Source organism: Alligator sinensis, unplaced genomic scaffold (assembly GCF_000455745.1).
Source record: "Alligator sinensis unplaced genomic scaffold, ASM45574v1 scaffold100_1, whole genome shotgun sequence".
In the NCBI taxonomy this organism is placed as follows: Eukaryota; Metazoa; Chordata; order Crocodylia; family Alligatoridae; genus Alligator; species Alligator sinensis.
Window position 1 is genome coordinate 837253 of NW_005842193.1, and position 20970 is coordinate 858222.

Genomic DNA, 20970 nt, shown 5'->3' on the forward strand with positions numbered 1-20970 from the left:
GTATATCTGCTCAAAGATAAGTAAAGCATAAAGTACTAGCTGAGAATTTGGGATGTTCTCACATGTCTCCAGTCCACAGAGCAAGAATTACTTATGGTAACAAAATTACTTTCTGTCAGTGTATTATAATAGATTCTGATTCTTGGGGACTAAAAAGCTCCAGGAATGTCTTGGAAAAATATTAAACAACAGAAAGAAAGCTATTAAGTCACTGCTCTATCCTTATTTTCTAAGAGAACAGTGCATGTACTTAGAATTTATCTTTAATGCACTTCAGGGTTAAAGCATCATAAGCTCCAAGTTCTGGACTGTTAAACCAGATAACCAGAAAAACATTTGCTCTCTGGAAAAGGCATCCTGATCAGTAATTGTCTCTGTCATCAAATCCTTTCTAAACAATGTAAGGACCTAAAGTACTATCCCATTTGTAGTAGTATTTGTCTTTTAATTATCCGCTGAATTTGCTACATTGATATATCTAGAAATCCTTTAAAAAATCATAGCTATATTCTACATTAAAATATTAGGTTCCCTTCCCAAATTGATTTGGCTAATCTCTTCTACACAGCAATAATAATGTAAGCAACTTAATCAAAACCAACAGTAGCCAGAGATAGGATTCAGAAATCTTGGATCATGGTCTTAAAAAGACAGAATTAGATAGGACAAACATTTTCTTTTTTTAAAAAGATGATCACTCATACTGCGGAAATTACCAGTGCTACTAGGAAAATTTAAATTAAACATTTGGAAGGCAGCGTGCTAGACCACCAATTTTCTTTCTACAGATAACAACAAACAGAGTTTGGGGAAAGGTGGGTCAACTTAAAATCTGTTATGCTGAACAGGACTGGATCTTAGCAGCAGCAGTGAAGCAGGTACAGTTCAAGCTTGATTCCAAAGAGATGTCTCTTTAGAGATAAACGGAGACCAAATTGATGAAGGCTCAAGAGAACTTTCAGCATAAGGTAACAGGACATCATCACAATGACAGTGGACAATTTTCCTGTTCATTAAAGAAGACTTTCACAAACTATACTACATCAAAGGGACCTTCATGAACTGGTATCAGAAGTTCTGAAAAAACTCAGTAAACAAAGAGGGCGCCTATACATGAGCACGGAGGCTGCTCCAACGCTGGAAGTCCAGCGCGTTGGAGCAGACTCGAGTCTGCTGGGAGCATGACAAAAACTTTGCTCCAGCACCCTCCTGCGTCTTGTGTATCACATCCCTGCACTTAAAAATGGCAGTGACAGCACTCGTTGAATGAGCTTTAGTTCAAGTGCCCCTGCTGTCATTTTTAAGTGTGGGGGTGCTGACAGACGAGATGCAGTGCTGCTTTAATTAGAGCAGCTCTTGGAGCCATTTTAATTAAAGCACTGTACCCCTCTCCCCACTTCCAGAGCACGTGGAAAAGTGCCCAGAGATTACATGACTCCTTGTTCTTTTGCTAAAAGAAAAAAATGGCTCCTGCTAAAACAGTTTAAATTTAAAATACCTGTTATGAGCAGAAATATATTCTGGATTGCCAGTCTACTATTAGCAGATTTTTTACCTCAGTGCTCATATACTTCAAGATCAGAAACTCTATCATATCCTTCTGTTCCAACAATGGCTTTATACAAAGAGCTTTTTGCAAACTGTGTATGTATGTTTGTGGTAGCATCTACCTGTTTGCTGAGATAGCCCTTTTTTCTGTCTTAATGTCCTTTCAAACAGCTGACACACAGGATCAGTACTTTAACAACTGTTCCAGCTTTATTTTAAATTACCTTTCCATGGGCCACTCCAAGTCAGGAAATGAAAGCATCAATATACTGAGCATAAGATATGCTTGCCTACCTCACTGGAATTCAAAGGGGTTTTATAATTCCCATATTAAAGATAGGAAGATAGACAGAGAGGATAAATTAATTGCCTGTAATAGGAAAAAAACTGTCTGTTCTAGGCTGCTAGATGTGGGACTGCAAATAAAGCTTGGGATCTGGTTCTGATTCTGACACAGAACATCTCTGAAGTGGGGATAACATTTTAAAGCATTTCAAGAGGGGGGTGGTTATGAGATCACACAGGGAGCAACAAGGGAGTCAACTTTTTTGGACACACAAAAGGGCTTAACTGAATCCTTTTCAACTATAACAGCAGCTAGCAACAGGGAGATAAATACAGCATGGAACACTGCCATCAACTGGCGGCAGTGCATAGCACACCTACCTAACAGCATGCAGGACTAATACTTCTCTCACTTAAAAAAGGCTGTGAAGATGAACCTGCTCCCATGATGAATTGTTTTTAGATTGGAAAAGCCAATCTAAAAACAATCTGTGCTACATGTGGATGGTTTATATGAATAAGGCCTGGGTCATGAACTCCACGTGCCCCTGGAGGATGGAGGGGCATGGAGGCAGCACTGTTGGCGGCGGGAGCACGGGGGTGGCGAGTGGTGAGCTCACGCAGGCGGCCACAGTGCTGTCGGCGGTGAGGCGGGGCAAGCGCAGCAGTGGCCAACGGCGATTGGGGTCTGCCTGCAGATGCCGTCGGCGGAGTCGGGATGAGGGGGTGGGCGGCAAGCGGCAACCGCCCACAGGCGCCGCTGGCAGTGTTGGTGGTGCTTTTTGCAGGGGTGCACTGCCAATCTCAGTTGGTGCACATGCGCTCGCGTGCACCCCCTATGCATCACCAATGGCCTGGGTCATAATTGGGTATAATTAGGACTACTTTCATGCATATGCAAGAGAGGATAAACAGACAACCTTAGTTCTGATATTTCCTAATTTTTCAAGCTTTGTATTTGTAATGTAGCTCTTGTTTATATACTATAACACACACAAAATACAGGTGCAGCTTTTCTACTTCTTTAATTGCATATTTGAAAAACCATAGCTCAGGGTTACCAAACATATAGCTCAGCAGCCCCATTCAGCTCATAGGACTCTTGGCAGGATAGGGACCTTGGGGTTACAGCTAGCAGGAGGTGTGTCCTGCCACAAAATTTGGGGCTATGGAGCCCAAATGGATGTGGCTGTTAGTGGTAGGAGGTGAGCAAGAGCTGTGTTGACAGCCTCACGGCTGCTTGCCCCACTGTTCCCTCTACCACTGCCACCTCCACTGGTTGCTTTCCAGTCCAATCCTAATCCACTTTCCAAAGTGGTGAGATTACAAATACGAGAAGTGGTTTAAATTAAACAGATTTTGCTAATACAAATGCTGTATTAATCATCTATATCATGCAGTCTTAATAACATTCATGGTTGCTTCATTACTTGTAAATGTTTTTTCTAACAGCAAAAATACAGATTCCTTGCTGAGGACAATGTTTGTGCCAAATTTGAAGTTTTTCTAGAAAGTGGACTGAATGCCAACAGAGAGCATTTGAAATTATTTAGAATTGGTTTTCTTAATTTAGCCCCATGGATTTTCTACAATCTTTAGAAAATAATTATACTTTGGAAATATGCATGTGAATGTCAGTTAAAAAAGGAACATTTTGGAGAAAGTGATGGAAGCTAAGATTGTTACTACAACAGCCCACTTTAACATTACTTCAAAATTATCTTCTTTTTGACAGAGGAGGAATCAATGCCACGCTTTTTACACTAGGGGATGAGGGAGAAATCAGATTTGCTAAAGACATCCATAGTCAATACCACATTCGTATTCTAAGACCCCTGATCAAAACTTGCAGTTCTTTCCAGGCTATTTGTTTGAAATGTTGTCATTAATGTAGTTATCCCTAAAATACTCATCACAGTTGGTCTTTCATGGGAAGGTTAAAATACACTGGATTTACAAAATAACTTTATCAGAAGAATGAAGAAACATGGCTTGACTATTATCTCATCTACATTCGTTTTACATCAGTACAATTGACCTGACTTCAGTGGGATTATTCTTGAATTACATACACCTGTGAAAGATCAATCAGAATCACAGACATCAAACAACAACAGAGGAAGTAGCACAGTGAGGCTTTGCGTACACTGTATTTTCCAAATGTTGTTACTATCAGAAGTACCAATATTGGGTGCAGACAGAAGTGCCAATTTTTGCCTGATCTGGCCACAGAAAGTGGTCTATAGCTGTGACCAAACACAAGTGCACAGCTGCAGACAGCTTCAAAAATGGCTGATTGGGTGAAAATCTGAACCCTCATTGCATGAGGGCTCAGATGAAGACGTTACAAAACAAAGCGTCTTCTGTAACTTCTGTCTGTGCTGCCTGCCAGCCTGTTGCTGTTTTCAGAATGGGAGGTGGGAAAGGGAACGGAGGGAGTTCGGTCTGGGGTTTCTTCATCTCCTGCTGGAGGGTGGGACAGGTGTGTTGGAGCCCTCCCCTCCCAGGTGGGGGGGGCTCAAATCCCCCACTGCACCCTCCAGCACCGACTCAGGAACCCCTAGAATGAGCTCCCTCTGCTCCCCTTTCCCCCTCCCATTCTGAAACAGGGACAGGCTGGGAGAGAGGATGGGGCATTGCTAGGGGAAACTGGCTGCAGGCTCCAAGCCAGAAGCTAAGATTCCCCTCCCCGCTGGAACCAACATTGAACTTCTGTTTGGTCTAGGGGATCTCTTTACTGCTGCCACTACTGGAATTAAAAAGAGTTAGAAACTGTGGGAAAATTTACAATCAAAATAGTGACCTGAAAAAGAACAAATTGCAGTCTCAAGCTTGTCTAAATCCATCCCAAACATACAGCTGCTCCAATAAAAATATCACCCACAAAAGTCCTTGCCTTTTGAGTATTTCCTGGACCACCACAACTATAACATCACTCTAACACTACCAAAAGCAAAATAGTTTATTTTACATAAAACCTAACTCTACCTTGAAGCATTTTGTGTAATCTCATGACAAACACTATCTGTCTTTCTAGTCAATCAAAATCTACCTCTCCTTGTAATTATAAAATTCATAGCATAGGGCTAAAGGAATATTTAATATGGAGAAAATTATCATTCTGACTGACAATGACTGAAGAAAATGGAGGGTTTATTCTTAGTCCTTCTATTCCCACAGTATGCAAATTACCTGCTTGGTAAAGTAAAATGGCTCTGACTCACTTGAAAATAACCATTCTAATGCATAAGAAATTAATTTAATATAATAGGGAAAAACTTTGTTTACTTCAAATTAAACTATGTTTGATATCACATTGCAGGAAGTGAAATTACCTGCAATATTTAACAGAAATATTCATAAGAACAACATCCTCAAACAGATTGTTTTTAAAATGCTTTGCTTACCTGAACAGAATTAATGGTACAGATCTCAGAAAGAGAAATATATGCAAAGATTCCAAATAAAGAATGGCTTCAGAAGTCCTGATGGTATAGTAAATGTAGACATTGGTTCACAATTTTTCTACTGGTCCTTAGGCATACTTGTTAAGTATTTTTATTAGTACAGTTGGCAAGTATACCCAAAGTGCACACAGTTTGTGACTTTGAAAGCTTCTAGAAATTTCATATAATGGAGAAAAATAAAAGCATCAGATAAATAAGTAAAACCCTATGCAATACAGTTCCACCTAGCCATGCCTCAGGGCCGTTACACAGTAATTTTAGGTGGCTTCTGGAGCTCTTAATTTCCTCCTGAGTCAAGGCAAGTGGGGATGCTGGGGCACACCAGGGCTGGGCACAGTGTCTTGCCCTCTGGGCATGTTGGGCAGAGCAAGCACTGCAGCCCTGGAGTGCCCAGAAGCCACATAGTGCCTTCTGCCACCTCTCAGACTGGCTTTGCTCCTACCAGGTAGAACAAGCCAGTCTGAGTGGTGGTGGAGGGGCAGTGCCTTCTACCACCATTACTTGGACTAGCTTGCTTCTCCTGCCAAGCACAGAGAGCAGCACAGCCCTGGAGCCCAGCAGCCATGATGCAACGCTTCCTGCTGCCACTTGGACTAGCTCTGGTCCCACCAGGCAAAGTGAGCTGTCCAACTGCTGGCAGGAGGCACTGCACCATGGTCTCTGGGCACTCTGGGGCTGTGGCGCTTGCTGTGCTTGGCAGAAGCAGCGAGCCAGTCCTGCCCCTAGCTCCTAGTGCTAACCCTGCTCACCATGCCTCTAGTGGCAAGTCACAGCTTGCAGGTGAAGGACAGCCAGAGATCATTTTTTGCCTTAGATTTCATAGACATTAGGGCTGGAAGAGACCTTGAAAGATCATCGAGTCCAACCCCCTGCCCCAGGGGCAGGAAGTCAGCAGGGATCATAGGATCCCTGCAAGATAAATATCCAAATGTCTCTTGAAGGCATTCAAAGTAGATGCTTGAAGCACCTCCAGCAGCAGTCTATTCCAAACCTTGGGGGCTCAGACAGTAAAGAAGTTCTTCCTTATGTCCAGCCTGAAACGGTCATGGAGGAGTTTGTGACCATTCAACCTTGTCATCCCTTGGGGTGCTCTGGTGAACAGATGTTCCCCCAGATACTGGTGGTCACCCCTGATAAACTTATAAGTGGCCATCAGATCACCCCTGAGCCTGCGCTTTTCCAGGCTGAAGAGTCCCATGGCTCTCAGCCTCTCATCATAAGGTCTGTTTTCCTGACCTCTGATCATGCACATGGCTCTCCTCTGGACTCTGTCAAGCTTCTCCACATCCTTTTTGAATTGTGGAGCCCAAAACTGGACGCAGTACTCCAGCTGCGGCCTCACCAACGCCGAATACAACGGGAGAATGACGTCCTGGGATTTGCTTGAGAAGCATCTATGGATGAAAGCCAGTGTTTTGCTCACTTTACTAGCTGCAGCATCACATTGAAGGCTCATGTTCATCTTGTGGTCAATCATGACCCCCAAGTCCCTTTCATCCTTAGTGCTAGCCAGTGTAGCACTGCTGAGCCTATAAGGATGCTGCAGGTTTTTCTTCCCAAGGTGGAGAACCTTGCATTTCTCAGTGTTAAACACCATCGGGTTGTCATCCGCCCATCTGCTGAGCCTGTCCAAGTCAGCCTGGATCACCCTCCTGTCCTCAGGTGTGGATGCTTTACCACAGAGTTTGGTGTCATCAGTGAACTTGGCCAGTCTGCTTCTGATACCAATGTTCACATCATTAATGAAGATGTTGAATAGTGTAGACCCTAGGACAGAGCCTTGAGGGATCCAACTGGTCACAGCGCACCATGAGGATTGACTTCCATCAACCACCACTCTCTGGGTCCTACTGCCGAGCCAATTCCCCAGCCAGCGGATTGTGGTGAAGCCAAGGCCGCAGTTGGCCAGTTTTGCTAAGAGGTGATCATGGGATACCAGATCGAAGGCTTTTTTAAAGTCAAGATATATGACATCAATCTCTTCTCCCTTGTCCAGGTGATAAGTCACCTGGTTATAAAAGGAAATAAGATTGGTCAAGCAAGACCTAGCCACAACAAACCCGTGCTGGCTATTCCTCAGGATGTTGCCGTCGGCCAGTCTGTTAAGAATGGCCTCTTTGATAATCTTTTCTGAGACCTTCCCTGGGACAGAGGTCAGGCTGATGGGCCTGTAGTTTGCCGGATCCACTTTCCTCCCTTTCTTGAAGATAGGCACCACATTGGCCTTCTTCCAATCTTCGAGGACTTCACCAGAGTGCCAGGAGTTATCAAAGACCCGTGCCAGGCACTGAGCTATGATGTTTACCAGCTCCTTGAATACCCTGGGGTGTAAACTGTCAGGGCCAACTGACTTGAAGGTATCCAGCCTGTCACGAGGTGTTCCTTCACGAGGTCACCATTGATAGAGGGTAAGGAATCTCCCTCACCCGGGCCTCCCTGTCCCCTAATGGGCAGGGGCGTCCCGTGGGACTATTGAAAGACCGACGCAAAGCACTGTAATTACAACGCGGCAGAACAGCCTCCCCACACATCTACAGGCACCCTGTGTGTCTTCAACAACCCTCAGCTTGCCTTAGTGTTTCACATTTAGGCAACATCTTAGTCTTGCAGGGGTTTTTTGCTAAACATTTCTAAGTCATGGCCTTTTCTTTCCATCCATACACCTAAAACTCTTGTTCAGGCTGTTATTCTCACCTCAGTTGCTGTGACAACCTTTTCTCTAGCCTTGACAAATACCATCTTGATCCACTCATAACCAGCTAGAATACAAAGCTCATTTTCCTAGCTTGTCATCACTCTCCTTGTATTCTCCAACCAGCTTCCTCCTCTCCCTTGCCTCACGCAAAAGCTGTTTGTTGCACTTTCAAGGCCTTTATAATTTATACCCACCCTACCTATCATCTCTCATTTAGGTCAAGACCGTACCTTCTACCCCTGACAGAATAATGATGCCTTGTATTTCACCATCTGCTTTTGCCTGTTCCTTGTCTTATATTTAGACTATAAGTTCTTTGCGGCAGAGTTTTTGGTCTGTTTGTATAGCACCTAGCATAATGAGCTTCTAGATCATGACTAGGCCTCTTCAGCATTATGGCAATACAAATAAATAAATGAACTTATGTCCAAGCTTAATTGATTTACTACAATTTCATAATTTTTTTAATATGAACTTTAAACCAAAGTTGCATGTGAATACACACAGAAAACACAGGTAAGAAATATAGAAAACATAGCACTACAGAGCAGTAATTACTGTGTTGGGATATACCCAAAATGGTGTCTAACACTGTCCTTCCAGGTCAAGTGAAAAATTGCAAGCCATCGCTCATGATTCTTCTATCCAGCTAAGCTTAGAATTACACAGTACAAGTAACATCCTCCAGGAATGCTCAGCATACACAAAATAATGTGTTAGCTTCAATTTCTTTCAGGCCAGGAAGATATATATGGCAATTCTACCTCAGAGTTTCTTTGAAAAAAATATCTAAGAGATAATAAAGAGACACTGAACATAACTGAAGTTGCACTGTATTTGCTATATAGTCCATGAAGATTAAAAATCCAATCATCAGTATACCCTGGAAAAAGAACTTTTGCTTCAAAAGGAGAATATTTATGAAATGGGATTTGTCCTTTTGAGATACAGCTAGTTCTTTCTAAATCCCATAAAACAAAGTGGTTTTTCACCATTTTGGTTGCTCCATATCCTGTTAATTGATGTGTGTCATTCAGAGGGGGAAGAAGACAACACGCTCTCCACTGAACTTGTCCATTTCTTAAGCCAACTTGTCTCTAAGAAGCAAACACATTTAAATTGCTGATATAAACTTCCATTGCTCAATCAATTGATGTTAGTACTTGTTCAATGCGGGCTGGGTAAAAAGAATGGAAAGTTATGATAAAGGGAAAAGATGAAATCACTTCTGTACATCTCGTGTCAAATGTATTTCCATACTGCTTACATAAGATTAGACATTCTTTACTTAGAAGGCACACATGTACCATTTCAACTGTATTGTAGATGTTTGAAATGGTATGTGTGACAGGCAGCAGTAGCAGTGCATCACTGGAGTCTGCTCTAAGCTGATGGACACCACCTTCTATTAAGTTAGATGCCATGAGTACCAGAAGTCTTCTGGGAGATGTAAAGAATATGAGAGAGACATTGCACTGAAAAACTGTAATGCACTGAAAAATTCTAATGATGAGAAAGGTAGTCAAAGGTTAGGGCACTGATTTTCCCCTTGGGAAACCTCAGTTTAATTCAGTGCTCCATCCCACATTTCCTATGTGGCCTCAAGCAAGTGACGAGGCATCTCTGAACCTGAATTTCCATCAACAAATGGAGATAAAAGCAATTCCCTGCCTTGCACAGACATTGTGACGATTAAGAATGTGAGGGCCTGAAATACCCTAGTACGGTGACAATACAAAAGTCAAAGACAGATCGGCATTCTTTTACTCCCAAAAATTTATTTCACACAATTTAACTACATTCTGTTCTTTCTTTTACCTACAATTTTACATAGCATGTTTATAAGTTAAAATGGCACCCTTGGATTCATTCTGGGCAATTTAAGATTTCCCACAGAACAGATTTCAGTATAATAGTAGAGGAGACAAGAAACAGAGAATGAACCAGGGTAGGGAACAAAGAGACACAGCAAGTTCATAGGAGAGGTAGACATAAATGACAGGAGGACCAAGGGAGTCAGAGAAAACAACTCAAGGCCCTGCAAGGGAATACTGAATGCCCCCCCCCCCCCAATTTCTTCTCTCTGTTCATTTTCCGGAACGTCTAGATTTTTTTGTGCCAGAGCACATACACCTCCAATTCTATTAACCTTCCAGAAGATAAAATCCTTTCAGTGCTGAAATTCAGGCAGCAATACCTTATCTTCCCTGAATGTCTGTGGAAACTGGTCAGTGTAAGGGCTCAGACACCTCCTGCCTAATTTATTCCCTGTAAATATAACCTTTTCAGTGCTGGATCCCAAGCTAGACCACTGACCCTTCCCTTCAATTATACATGTGGTAGGATCTAGTCAAAACAATCAATTGAATTAGGTAGACAGAATTTGTGAAAAGTGTGTGTGTGTGTGTGTGTGTGTGTGTGTGTGTGTAATTTTCTGTAACAGACTCCTACAATTATATCCACTTCCCCATATTTTAACTGCATGCTGGCAGCTGCATTATGTTTCTAACAAGACATACACTGAGACTTGCTAGCATAGCATCGTGTTCCTGTTGTCTAAATTTTGGCTTAGGAATGAGGTGCCAGTTTAATAAAGGCAAAGTGTTAGTACATGCATGTTGTTGATGTGCAAAGTCAGCAACTGACAAAGGGACGGTTCAGGTCCCACTGCACATGAGACATACAACTTTATCTCCTGACTTTCAGAATCTGTCCAACTGTCTGATCTGTAATAGATTTTTGTGTGAGGATAATAGTTATTAGCTACTATAAAGGGGTGTTGAGAAGATAACTATTAAAGACTGAGAAATTCATATATTTTGGTGATAGGCCCATATGCTGATTAAACATTATGTGAAAATGATTACAGCTTCAAACAATGCATCTCAGACATGTAAGTCCATTCGTCACAGAGGAAATGTTCATCCTCCTTTTCAGTGCTAGTGTTTCAGTACCTATCATATGTGGCAAATATGATCATTCTCAACTCCTCTTCCCTGCCTCAGTACTGTGTGCTTGGCAAAAACTCCTAGGATGCATGCAGAACTTCCTCATAGCCTACCTCCTCAATGTACTTTCCCAGTTCCTATACTTTTAGCACTGCTTTCACATACACCAAGTTTTCCCTCCCAGTGGTCTGATTCCCCCTCCTATCACATACACATGTATATATGTAAATATTCCTAGCTCTGCACCAAAAAAGCTATAAGAATCTTAAAATGTAATGTCAGCCTCACATTATTTAAGGCATGCCTGGGTTTTAAGCACATTCAGGTCTGCTGTTTAGGAAGCATGATTACATTATCCTGCCTTTCATCTTTCCTTCAGTTAATCAATGCTATCATTCTGATATAATAATCCACCAGATGGAAAAGTAGCAACATGCCCAGCAATCATTTTCACACTTCTGTCAATATCTATAATTTATTATCTTTGAGTAAATAAACTTCTCCCTAAATTTGCTGTTCAAATTACCAGGGCATAAGAGAGTGAGAGGACATAAGACACTGATGTTCTCAGATTCTTCCAGGGTTCAAATCCTCAGTGTAAGAGCATGATTCAGTGACTCTGAAGGTGCCAACTACTATAACAAGAAGCTGTCTGGAAACACTCTGGCCTTCATTTTGCTTCAGAGGTGTGTTTCAATCCAAACTCTTCTAATAACTTTTTCAATATTGCTTCTTCAAAGTGATAGTAATCGAAACACTGAGCAACAAAAACCAGTTGGGGAACAAGTAAAGCTCGAGGGAGAGTCATAGACAGATATTAAAAAGCTGTTATAATAACCAGTTGTTTTTTTAAATGCTGTTTGATTTGTGGGAGGGCTTATCCAGGGGGCTCCCTGCTCAAATTACCACGAATATGGATCACTAATACCATGCCGCATGCCCATGAGGCACAGAAAACCTCCAGACTGCCCAAGTAAAGTATACATTTTTTTTGTTGCACAAGAAGACTCCACTTTTAAAAGGAGCTTGACAAAAAGTTCAGCTCTAATCAGTGATAATTATCTATATCAGAGCTGGCACTCTGCTATGTTAATTGCCAAAATGAGAAATTTCTGACATTTATAAACAGATGTCTATAAGCTTAAGTATGTGACGTTTTGCCATCACTATCAGGCAGATAGAAGCACAGAGATAGACTTCTGGTTGTTTAAAACCGTAACCTTACAGTTCCCAGCTTTGTAAAAATTTTAGCTCAGAACTGGGGGAATCTCTCTGAACCCTCTTACATTTGAACACTGCTCATGTCCTTCCTCTATCTGAAAGACTTTGCTCCTCCTTTCTGTCTCTAAAACCCTAACTAGGACCTGAAGTCATACTCAGTCTGGAAGGAACTGACTATGGCAGTGTCCATATGAAGGATGTAAGGGCTTGGGAAGTCAGAGTCACTGGTTTAATAGCTGCTTTTTTAGGCTCCTGGACTGCAGAGCCCTATGATCCAAGGAAGGACTTAGTCACGATAAAAGATGTCCATATGTAAGATGTAAATACAATTTTGTATCATGGGCTGAACATATATGTAGGGACCTACCTAAACTGCAGTTTCATGGAAACCACAAAATCTGGGGTTCCTGCAAAAATCTGGGGTTGCCCATGAAATCCACAAAAAAAACCCTTAAAAAAATATTTAGTCTTCCCCTTCAGGGCAGGCTTCATAGCCCACCCAGAAGGGGAACACTCCAGCTGGTAAGGCATCATAAAGGGGGCAGCTGCCACTCCGTACTCCTCCCCCCCTCCCCGGGCCTCTCCGCCAATCAACAATGAGGGGCGGAACTGGACAAAGGGCAGCCAGCAGTCAAGATGGCGGCTTTCCCCTTATCCCTCCTCCTCCCCAAGGCCTCTCTTCCAATCAGCACTAAGGGATGGGGCCGCTGCAAAATGCCCACAAAATGGGCTCCTTGTGCTATGAAAATGACTTTGTCTCCCCGCAAGTCAAGTAGGTCCCTGCATATATGTACATTTGCCTGAGGGTAGGTTTTGTACTCTGTTCTAGATAGGTAAATTGCCCAGGAGAGGTGTTTGAGACTCCACAGCAAGAGCCAAGATGGAGAAGCCATCAAGATGGCAACCTCATGCTGCCCACTTTGATTATCCTTCTACTGCTAGTGCACTCTCCTCTCCCCCTACTCTGGCTGTGGGTACAGCAAGCATACTGACAATTCAGTTACGAAAGGATTAAAACTGTAGGGATTTTTTTTTTTTTTTTTTTGCCTGAGCTAGAAAGGGAGGGGGAGTGAGCTGTGGATTAGGCTCTGCCCCTGCTCTGTCATAACTCTTGAGTGAGCTGTAAATTAGGCTCTGCCCCTGCTCTGTCATAACTCTGAGAAAATGTCTTCTTCTTTATTCTGCCTTCCCTAAAACAAAGTGTGTGCTTTATTTGGGGGTATTTGGTATGCAAGAAAATATAGTAGTTTTGTAAGAGGGAAACAAACAGCTAGTCTTCAACTGAGAGCAGACAGTGTATCCTTTAGTCTGCTCAGAAAGAAAGAAAATTTAGATAGGAAAAATTAGTTTTTAAAAGCTTTTATAAGCTATTAAAATTGTACAGAGAAAGGAAGCTAGATTCAAAATTGCTTAAAAGACCCACTGGTTATCCTGCTAGACAGAAAAGGACTGGTATTCTAGAAACAGTCAAGGAATCAAGAAAAGCACTCATGTTGCAGGTGAGACCAGGAGAGGTAAAAGACAATAGAGGCCAAAACAGACAAAACAGAGAGAGATTGTGGGAATAATAGAACTTCTAGCAAGTGTGGAGGATGCCAGAAAAACATACAGTAACTGGAGAAGTGACTGGACCTCATTCAGAAAAAGCTAGCAAAATAAGCAAGAGTTGGAGTGGAAGCTGCTGCTCATGGACAAGAAACAGCTGGAACTAGAGTCTAACTTGCTGAAAGACAGCACAAGCTCTGGCATATGGAGGCATATTGTCAGGGTGAGCATTTGTATGAGGCCACAGCCCATGTTTTGATTCACTTAAAAACAAACGAACAATCGAAAACAGCACCAGGAATTTTCTTAAGTATTTTCAATTAATTGATGGGCGTTTGTGTGTTTATACTTCCTGGTCTCATAACATATTTTTAAAATAAGCTTTTAACAAGATAAAGCACTTTACAATCATTTTAGTGATTTCATTTGCTCCAGTATCAACATAACATTACATGATATTAAACAGCAAAATGGTGCAGTGTTTGTCACAGATTTTCATAATACCGTAAGCCAAAATCTCTTGCCAATTCAACAGTGGCTCTGAAAGGGTTAACACTGTAGCTCTGTCCCTGAACAGAGAACTCTGCTCCTCCCTCTTGGGCTGGCAGAGAGGAGCACAGCAGCCATTACAGCTGCCATACATGCTCCCAGTCCTCCATTCCAACAGAGAAAATCAGCTTCCCCACTTAAGACATGCACCCCAATTTTGGGGGGCAGATTTTCTGGGGAAAAGTGCATGTTGTATGCAAGTAAATATGATACTGTTCCTTTGGTAACAGGAACATGCCTACTACAGTTTACAAAATACTCAGGAAAAGCAACAATAAATCTTTTATCTTACAAGATCTGAGCTTGTTGGAAAAACTTCTATAGAAGACTCAAATTCGATTAATTTTTTTATTGACACTTAAATCTTGTTCAGTGTAAAAAATATCTTACCGGATCTAGGTTCTTAAAAAGAAGAATGTCCTTGCAAGCCTCTTGCAATCTGTTTCTTTGATCATCTGTTTTGGGGTGAATAACCTGGAGGATATAATGGAAATTTTATGGTATAATTTACCTTTTTCAGTGCAGCAATGTAAAAATGATCATCACAAAATAGCAAGTAACTGAAAGACTGAGCTAAGACTGCTAAGAAATTTTACATTAAAGCATGGTTACATTTGGTAACATCTTCATCAAAAGGCTGGTGAATCTGAAAACATACCTAATGACTATACAGTAACAACGTGAAGAATTACTACATTTATACTTGCACAGCTAGAGTTGTACTAATACATCGGTCCACATCGTATTGGCACCGATAAAAGGAAAATTGACATTATTAGCAATCGGCTTGTTTGGCTGATGTGGCCAGTAAGGTTGCCAATAAATGCTGTGTGCATGGGTGCAGCCGCAGCATGCACACGGCCAGGAATGCAGCTCGACAGCTCGGAGAGCAGCATCTGGCCGGTAAATCTGTTGGAGGGAAGGGGATTGCGGGGGGGGGCAGATAGAGGCCTCCACAAGAGAGTGGGGCTAACAGGCACTGCCTAGGCAAGGCAACGCGTGGGATGGAGCCACAAGGGGCTCATCCAGGGGTGCAGGGGAGGCAGCTCCTGCCGCTGCACACCCCCCCCGTGGGAGGCATGGTGGGGTATGTACCCCCGGATCTGTGCACAGGGCAAGGGTGGGCTGCCCACTGCGCACTCGGGGCTAGAAGTAGTGCTGGGTTCTTCCTGGAAGGAAGGCTGGGCTGGGGCTGTGCTCAGGTTGGGCAGAGGTCATGGTGCTGGGAGGGGTGGGCTACAGCTGCTCCAAAATTTGCCATAGTCACTCCATCAGCCGATATGGCTCGTTAATAATTGGCCATCAGTATTGGCCCAAAAAATCTTTATCAGGGCACCTCTATACACAGACACTATGCCACTAGAATCTCATCTATTTTTTTGCATTCTTTTGGGATACCTTAAATTCAAACATTATGATACAAAACAAAATTCTAATGTTCTCTGGACATGTTTCAAGCATATTAGTTTATAGGTAACACCAAATGTTTGACCATTAAAAATTGTGTTCCATTTCCTACAAGTCTTTTCCAAAGAATTTTCCACATGTTCTGCATCAGATATGGGTTAATTTATATAATTTTTTTCACAGGGTAAATAGGAGGCTTCACAGCATCAGAATGAACTATTGATGTTCTATCTTAGAAAAGAATATTGATCTATCTCAGTTAAAGATATGAACTTGCATTCCTTAAAGTACCTTAAGAGAAGAGACTTTAAGCAAATATTAAACAAGTTCTCATTAAGAGACAATGTATATAGGCATAATTAATCAGAGTATTTTAAAAACTGAGTCCCACATAAACACTATTATGGGGATTAATGTCTTTCAGAACGGCCTTCCATACTATCCAAGGACACTACAATAAGGAAGCATTTGAAAAATAATAGTTAAACTGGTTGGTCTTATAATTACTGTAATTATTCATATTTTTATTATTTCTGAAGTCTGAGAACTCAGAAGTAAGTCTTTCAATAAGTTAAATACCCTGGATTCCATGTCATCCTCCTCTTCATCAGGATTGTAAGCTTCTGCACACACTATAAGAAAACAAAAAAAAGAACAGTCTAAGATGAACGCAACATAATGTTCCAAATGCAATTATAAAAATGAAAGGAAACACACTATGGGCCAAATTCTATTCCACCTTTTAGGTGCATAAGTGGCTTTAGGTACCTAAGTACAATTTTATTCCACCCTGCTTGAATCTCTGAAAATACATTAACATGTCTACTTTTGTAACATGCTGTCATATTAGCTTTAAGTCACAAAAAAGGAATGAGTAGGAGAACCAACCCACCTTTTGTATTAGCAATTTTTTGGGACTCCAGCAGGGTGGAACAAAATTGCGCTCAAGCACTTAAGTCCACCTACACCACTTAGAGGTGAAATAGAATCTGGCCTGATGTGCAATACTGGATTGCAAAGTAATTATATCACTACAACTCTTATTTCTGTCCTAGTAAAGCCACTGTTTCAGGAAGCATCTTGCAGTTAAATATTTGTATTTAAATATACATAGACCAAAATCTCAATGTCTGAAGTACTCCCTGAACAGCTTACCATGTCAATTTTATAAAACTGATGTTTTCCAAAAAAACTTAACAGGTCTGGTACAGCTTCTCCTGGGAAAGACACCCACTGAGTTTACTGGAACTTGGATTAGGTCCAAAGTAAGTAGAAATATGCCCACAAAAGGAAGCTTGAAATCTGTTGAACAAATCCAATACTGTAATGCTATATAAACACAATATTCTTAGCAACTGTTTTATGGTAGCTATAGTATTTCAGTGATGACTGAAGCAGATTTAGGATGCCCTACTTACCTATCAACAAAGCTAACTAGTAAAATAAGCACAGAACTGCACAATGCTGTAAATCTACTAAGGCTGTACACTTAGTCTCACTCTTTGCACCCAATTCCTGATTCTGTGCATGTAAATGAGCACATGTGCAGGTAAGTGTCAACACGCTGTACTGCTCTCCTGCAGTGTAGGATCTAGGAAAACATTCAACCCCATATTGTAGTCTAGCAAGCTCATTTCATCCTCTGAATTCTCTCATGTGAGCAGATCTAATAAAACTAATTTAATTTGATATCATTGATATGATTATCTCAGAATCAACTAATCTCAATAAGATTTTCTGGACATTTTCTGGACCTATTGAAAAAGAAATGGCTGTCATTAGGCTCATCCATGCCAAATAATTATTTCAGTCTCTTTCATGTAGCCTGAAGCAGAATCAACACATTATTTTTTTTTCTTCTTTTGATGTCTTTACCCTCACTTCACTCTTCCCTGCTACATGAGCATTGTGACTCAATCTCATTTGTAAAGTACTCTTAGAAACCTCTTTCATAAGATATTTCTGGATGATGTTCTTTTGTCATTATTTTATATCTTTTTTGATTTGTCTGATCTTTTTGCCAAAAGCAAAGAAAGCATCTTGTCATGCTTTATTTCTTGTATCTTGTAATTTTTGCATATTTTTATCACAGATCTCTTCAGCCCATAATTTCATAGAAGTATAGTAAAACAATGCTAGAAGACATCTCGGTATATCAGATACTCCAACCCCCCCCACATAAAGTAGGACCATTTCTGTTTAGGTCAGCCCAGACAAATGCTTCTCTTATGCCAGTGGCTTTCAACCTGTGATTTGCGACCCCTGGGCATCCTCACACACTGTCTAAGGCATCTGCATAAAATTACTATGATCAATCAAAGTATGTGAATACCCACACTTAGAATTCACAAGGGTCCAGCCCTCCCTTCAAATTTTTTTAGAGGTCTGCAAATTTAAAAAGGTTGAAAACCACTGTCTTATGCTGTACTTAATGTTGTACTTTAAAATGCTGTACTTCAAAGCTTCCAATGATAGGGATCCTACAGCCTCTCTAGGGATTTGATTTTAATACTTAACCACCTTCATACTTAGAAGTTCTTCCTAATATCTAACCTAAATCTTCCTCATTGCAATTCCAGCACATTACTTCTCGCACTGTTCCCTTGCAGGCAAAGACAACCAACCATCTTTAATACATTTTTGAAATCTGAAGACTCTTGTCAAATCTGTATTGACTGTTCTTTATCTTGTTATCCACCACATACTTAGAAATAGATTTTATAAAAAATACTCCAGTAGGTCATCAAGATGACAATGTTAGACTGACCTGTCTGTAATTCCCTGGATCTTCCTTTTTCTCTTTTATAAAATTAGGCATTATATTTGCCTCTTTCCAGTCTTGTGGGATCTTATCTGATCTCCATGAGCTCTCAAAAATAATAAGCAATCACTGAAATTACCTCAGCTGGTTTCTTGAAAGCTCTAAGATGAATCTTATCCAACCCTGATCATTTCAAAACATCCAGGTGGTCTAAGTAATATCTAGCCTTTCTTCCCCTACTCTATGCTGAGAAGATACTCTCTATCATAACAGGAAACTCTGTGTGTGTGTGTGTGTGTGTGTGTGTGTGTGTGTGTGTGTGTGTGTGTGTGTGTGTGTGTGTGTGTGTGTGTGTGTGTGTGTGTGTGGTGTTAAAAAAGATCAGCTATCACATCACACACACACTCTCTCTCTCTCTTAAGGCTTCTCTGTATCTTCCATTATTAGATTCCTTTCCTCTTTCAGTAAATTTCCCTTGCTCTCTCTCATTTCTACTGTATTTATAGGATGCTGTTTTCTCCCTTTTGTTTCCTGCTAGTTGAATCTCAAGTTATATCTTGACCTTTCTGATTTTGTCTCTATGTGCCCATACTGTAGTAATCTTATAGTCATCCCTACCAATATGGCCGTGTTACCAGTCCCTTGTAACAAGTCTGTATCAGACCCCATATTCAGACAGAATATGCTCTTGTGGAAAGGAGAGAGATTAGTTAAATCATTATTTGTGGTCTTGTTTGTTCTTTGAAGAAATAAGACGGAAATAGATCTTTCCACTAATGGGAAACTTTAAATACTGGGTTAATGAAGAAAAATCAATCCGGCTTCTCTCTAACACCTTGGAGCCTGTCCTATACTTCTCAGGTGTATTTACATCATTCGCACAAAAAATGATGCTGTTCTGTTTTATCTCACTGCTTCATTTTATCTTTTCTATCATCATATGTTCTGTTTTCTTTAATTTTGTGTAAACTAACAGAATGGATAATTTTACTGCATGTTTTCAGCAAAAACTTTAAGTTCTAGAAATGGTGTTATTTAATTGTAAATAATTTTGTTTGTTTTACTGTATTATTTTGGCAAATGCTGTAAATAAACTACTTACTTGTACATAATACAAGCTTCACACTTTGGCAACCCCAGGCTCCAGAGTGAGATGCACATCCCATTGTGGCTCCGTGAGCCCAGGGACCCCCAACAACCCCCAGCCTAGCCAGAGGTAAGCGGGGTCCCGTGGTGGGAAGGACTTATCCCAGTTGTGGGAGAGGCAACTGAAAGGAGCCGAGGAGGGTCACCCCCCCACCCCCCCGGCTCCTGCTTGGCCCAGCCCCCCAGGGAGCCATATGACTGGTGCCACCTGGCGTGTAAGGCAGGGGAAGGAGGGAGCACTCACCTGTCCCCTTACTCACCTGTCTCCTTCTCCAGTGGGAGAGGAACCCCTCCAGCCCCCCGAGAGCAGTGCGGCGCTGGTGGAACCTACTGCACATGCACAGAGTTTAAAAGAAGCCGCACTTTGGCACCCAGCTCTGGAACGAGACGCATGGGCAGATACCCATTGTGTCTCCATGAGCCCTGGGACCCCCAAAACCCCCCAACAGGACCCCCAGGACCCCTGATGACCCCCAGTCTAGCCAGAGGTAAGCAGGGGACCGTGGTGGGATGGACTCAACCCAGCTGTGAGGAGGCAGCAGAGAGGAGCTGAGGAGGGTCACCACCCTCCCCACCTCCTACTTCACCTAGCCCCCCAGGGAGACACGTGACCAGAGCCTCGCGAGCAGAACGCGGAACCAGGCATACTTCTAGGCCTGACAAGTGAGTTAGTGCAAGACGGTGTGCAGGAGGGGCATGAGGCCCTAGGCAGGGAGCCTCAAGGGAACGGTTTGTACAGTAGTAGCCAAGGTTCCCCCCTGCAGTTGGATCCCTTCCCTCTGGTACTTCTGAGGCCTCCATCCAGATGGAACCCATGGTTTTGGCCTCCATTCAGATGGAGCCCCAGCTCTCGACTGTGGGGGCTGCCTGGCACAACTCCAGGCACATGGGATCAAGAGCACTGCAACCTCCACTAGTGAGGTTTGCTCTGTATTGGAGTCTCTGGAATCCCAGACAGTGGAGCTCCAGACTGCGGTGCAGAGGCTGTGTGCTATCAGGGATGGCGAACAGGGGATTGACTCCTACTTCCAGGCTTTCACCCCAGGACAGAAAAGCAACCTAGGTCACCTGCCAGGACCAGGGAGGTCAAGAGGCACTCTCATACCATCCAGCCAGGGGGCGGGACAAAGGTTGTCTCCGGCTCCAACGCTCACTGCCCCAGGGTCCCCATCCCCCTGGATCTCTGTAACAGGTATGAATCTCTTGCAGCACCAGTAGAGCCTGCAGAGCTGCCAGCTACTGCAAGTGAGGAAGAAAAATGACCAGGTATCATCCCTAAAATGAAACGCAGAGTGGTCATTGTAGGTGACTCTATCCTGAGGGGGACAGAAGGAGCGATCTCTCTCCCTGACCCCTTAGCCCTGGAGTTCTGCTGCCTCCTGGGAGCTCATATCTGGG

The 20970-nt window shown here is 42.3% G+C and overlaps 1 protein-coding gene across 3 annotated transcripts in view; it reads right to left on the reverse strand.

Annotated features, from left to right (window-relative positions):
* PRKAR2B (protein kinase cAMP-dependent type II regulatory subunit beta) overlaps positions 1-20970 on the reverse strand; it is a 162306-nt gene that overhangs the window by 19032 nt on the left and 122304 nt on the right. For 2 of the 3 annotated variants that reach the window (XM_014521221.2, XM_025207381.1), the window contains 2 exons: positions 16245-16297; positions 14649-14732 (listed from right to left, as the gene is read on the reverse strand). In XM_014521221.2, coding sequence (XP_014376707.1) covers positions 14649-14732; positions 16245-16297 — 137 coding nt within the window. Of the gene's footprint in view, positions 1-8987; positions 9093-14648; positions 14733-16244; positions 16298-20970 lie in introns of all 3 variants that reach the window. The other variant, XM_025207380.1, reaches the window with a different exon arrangement.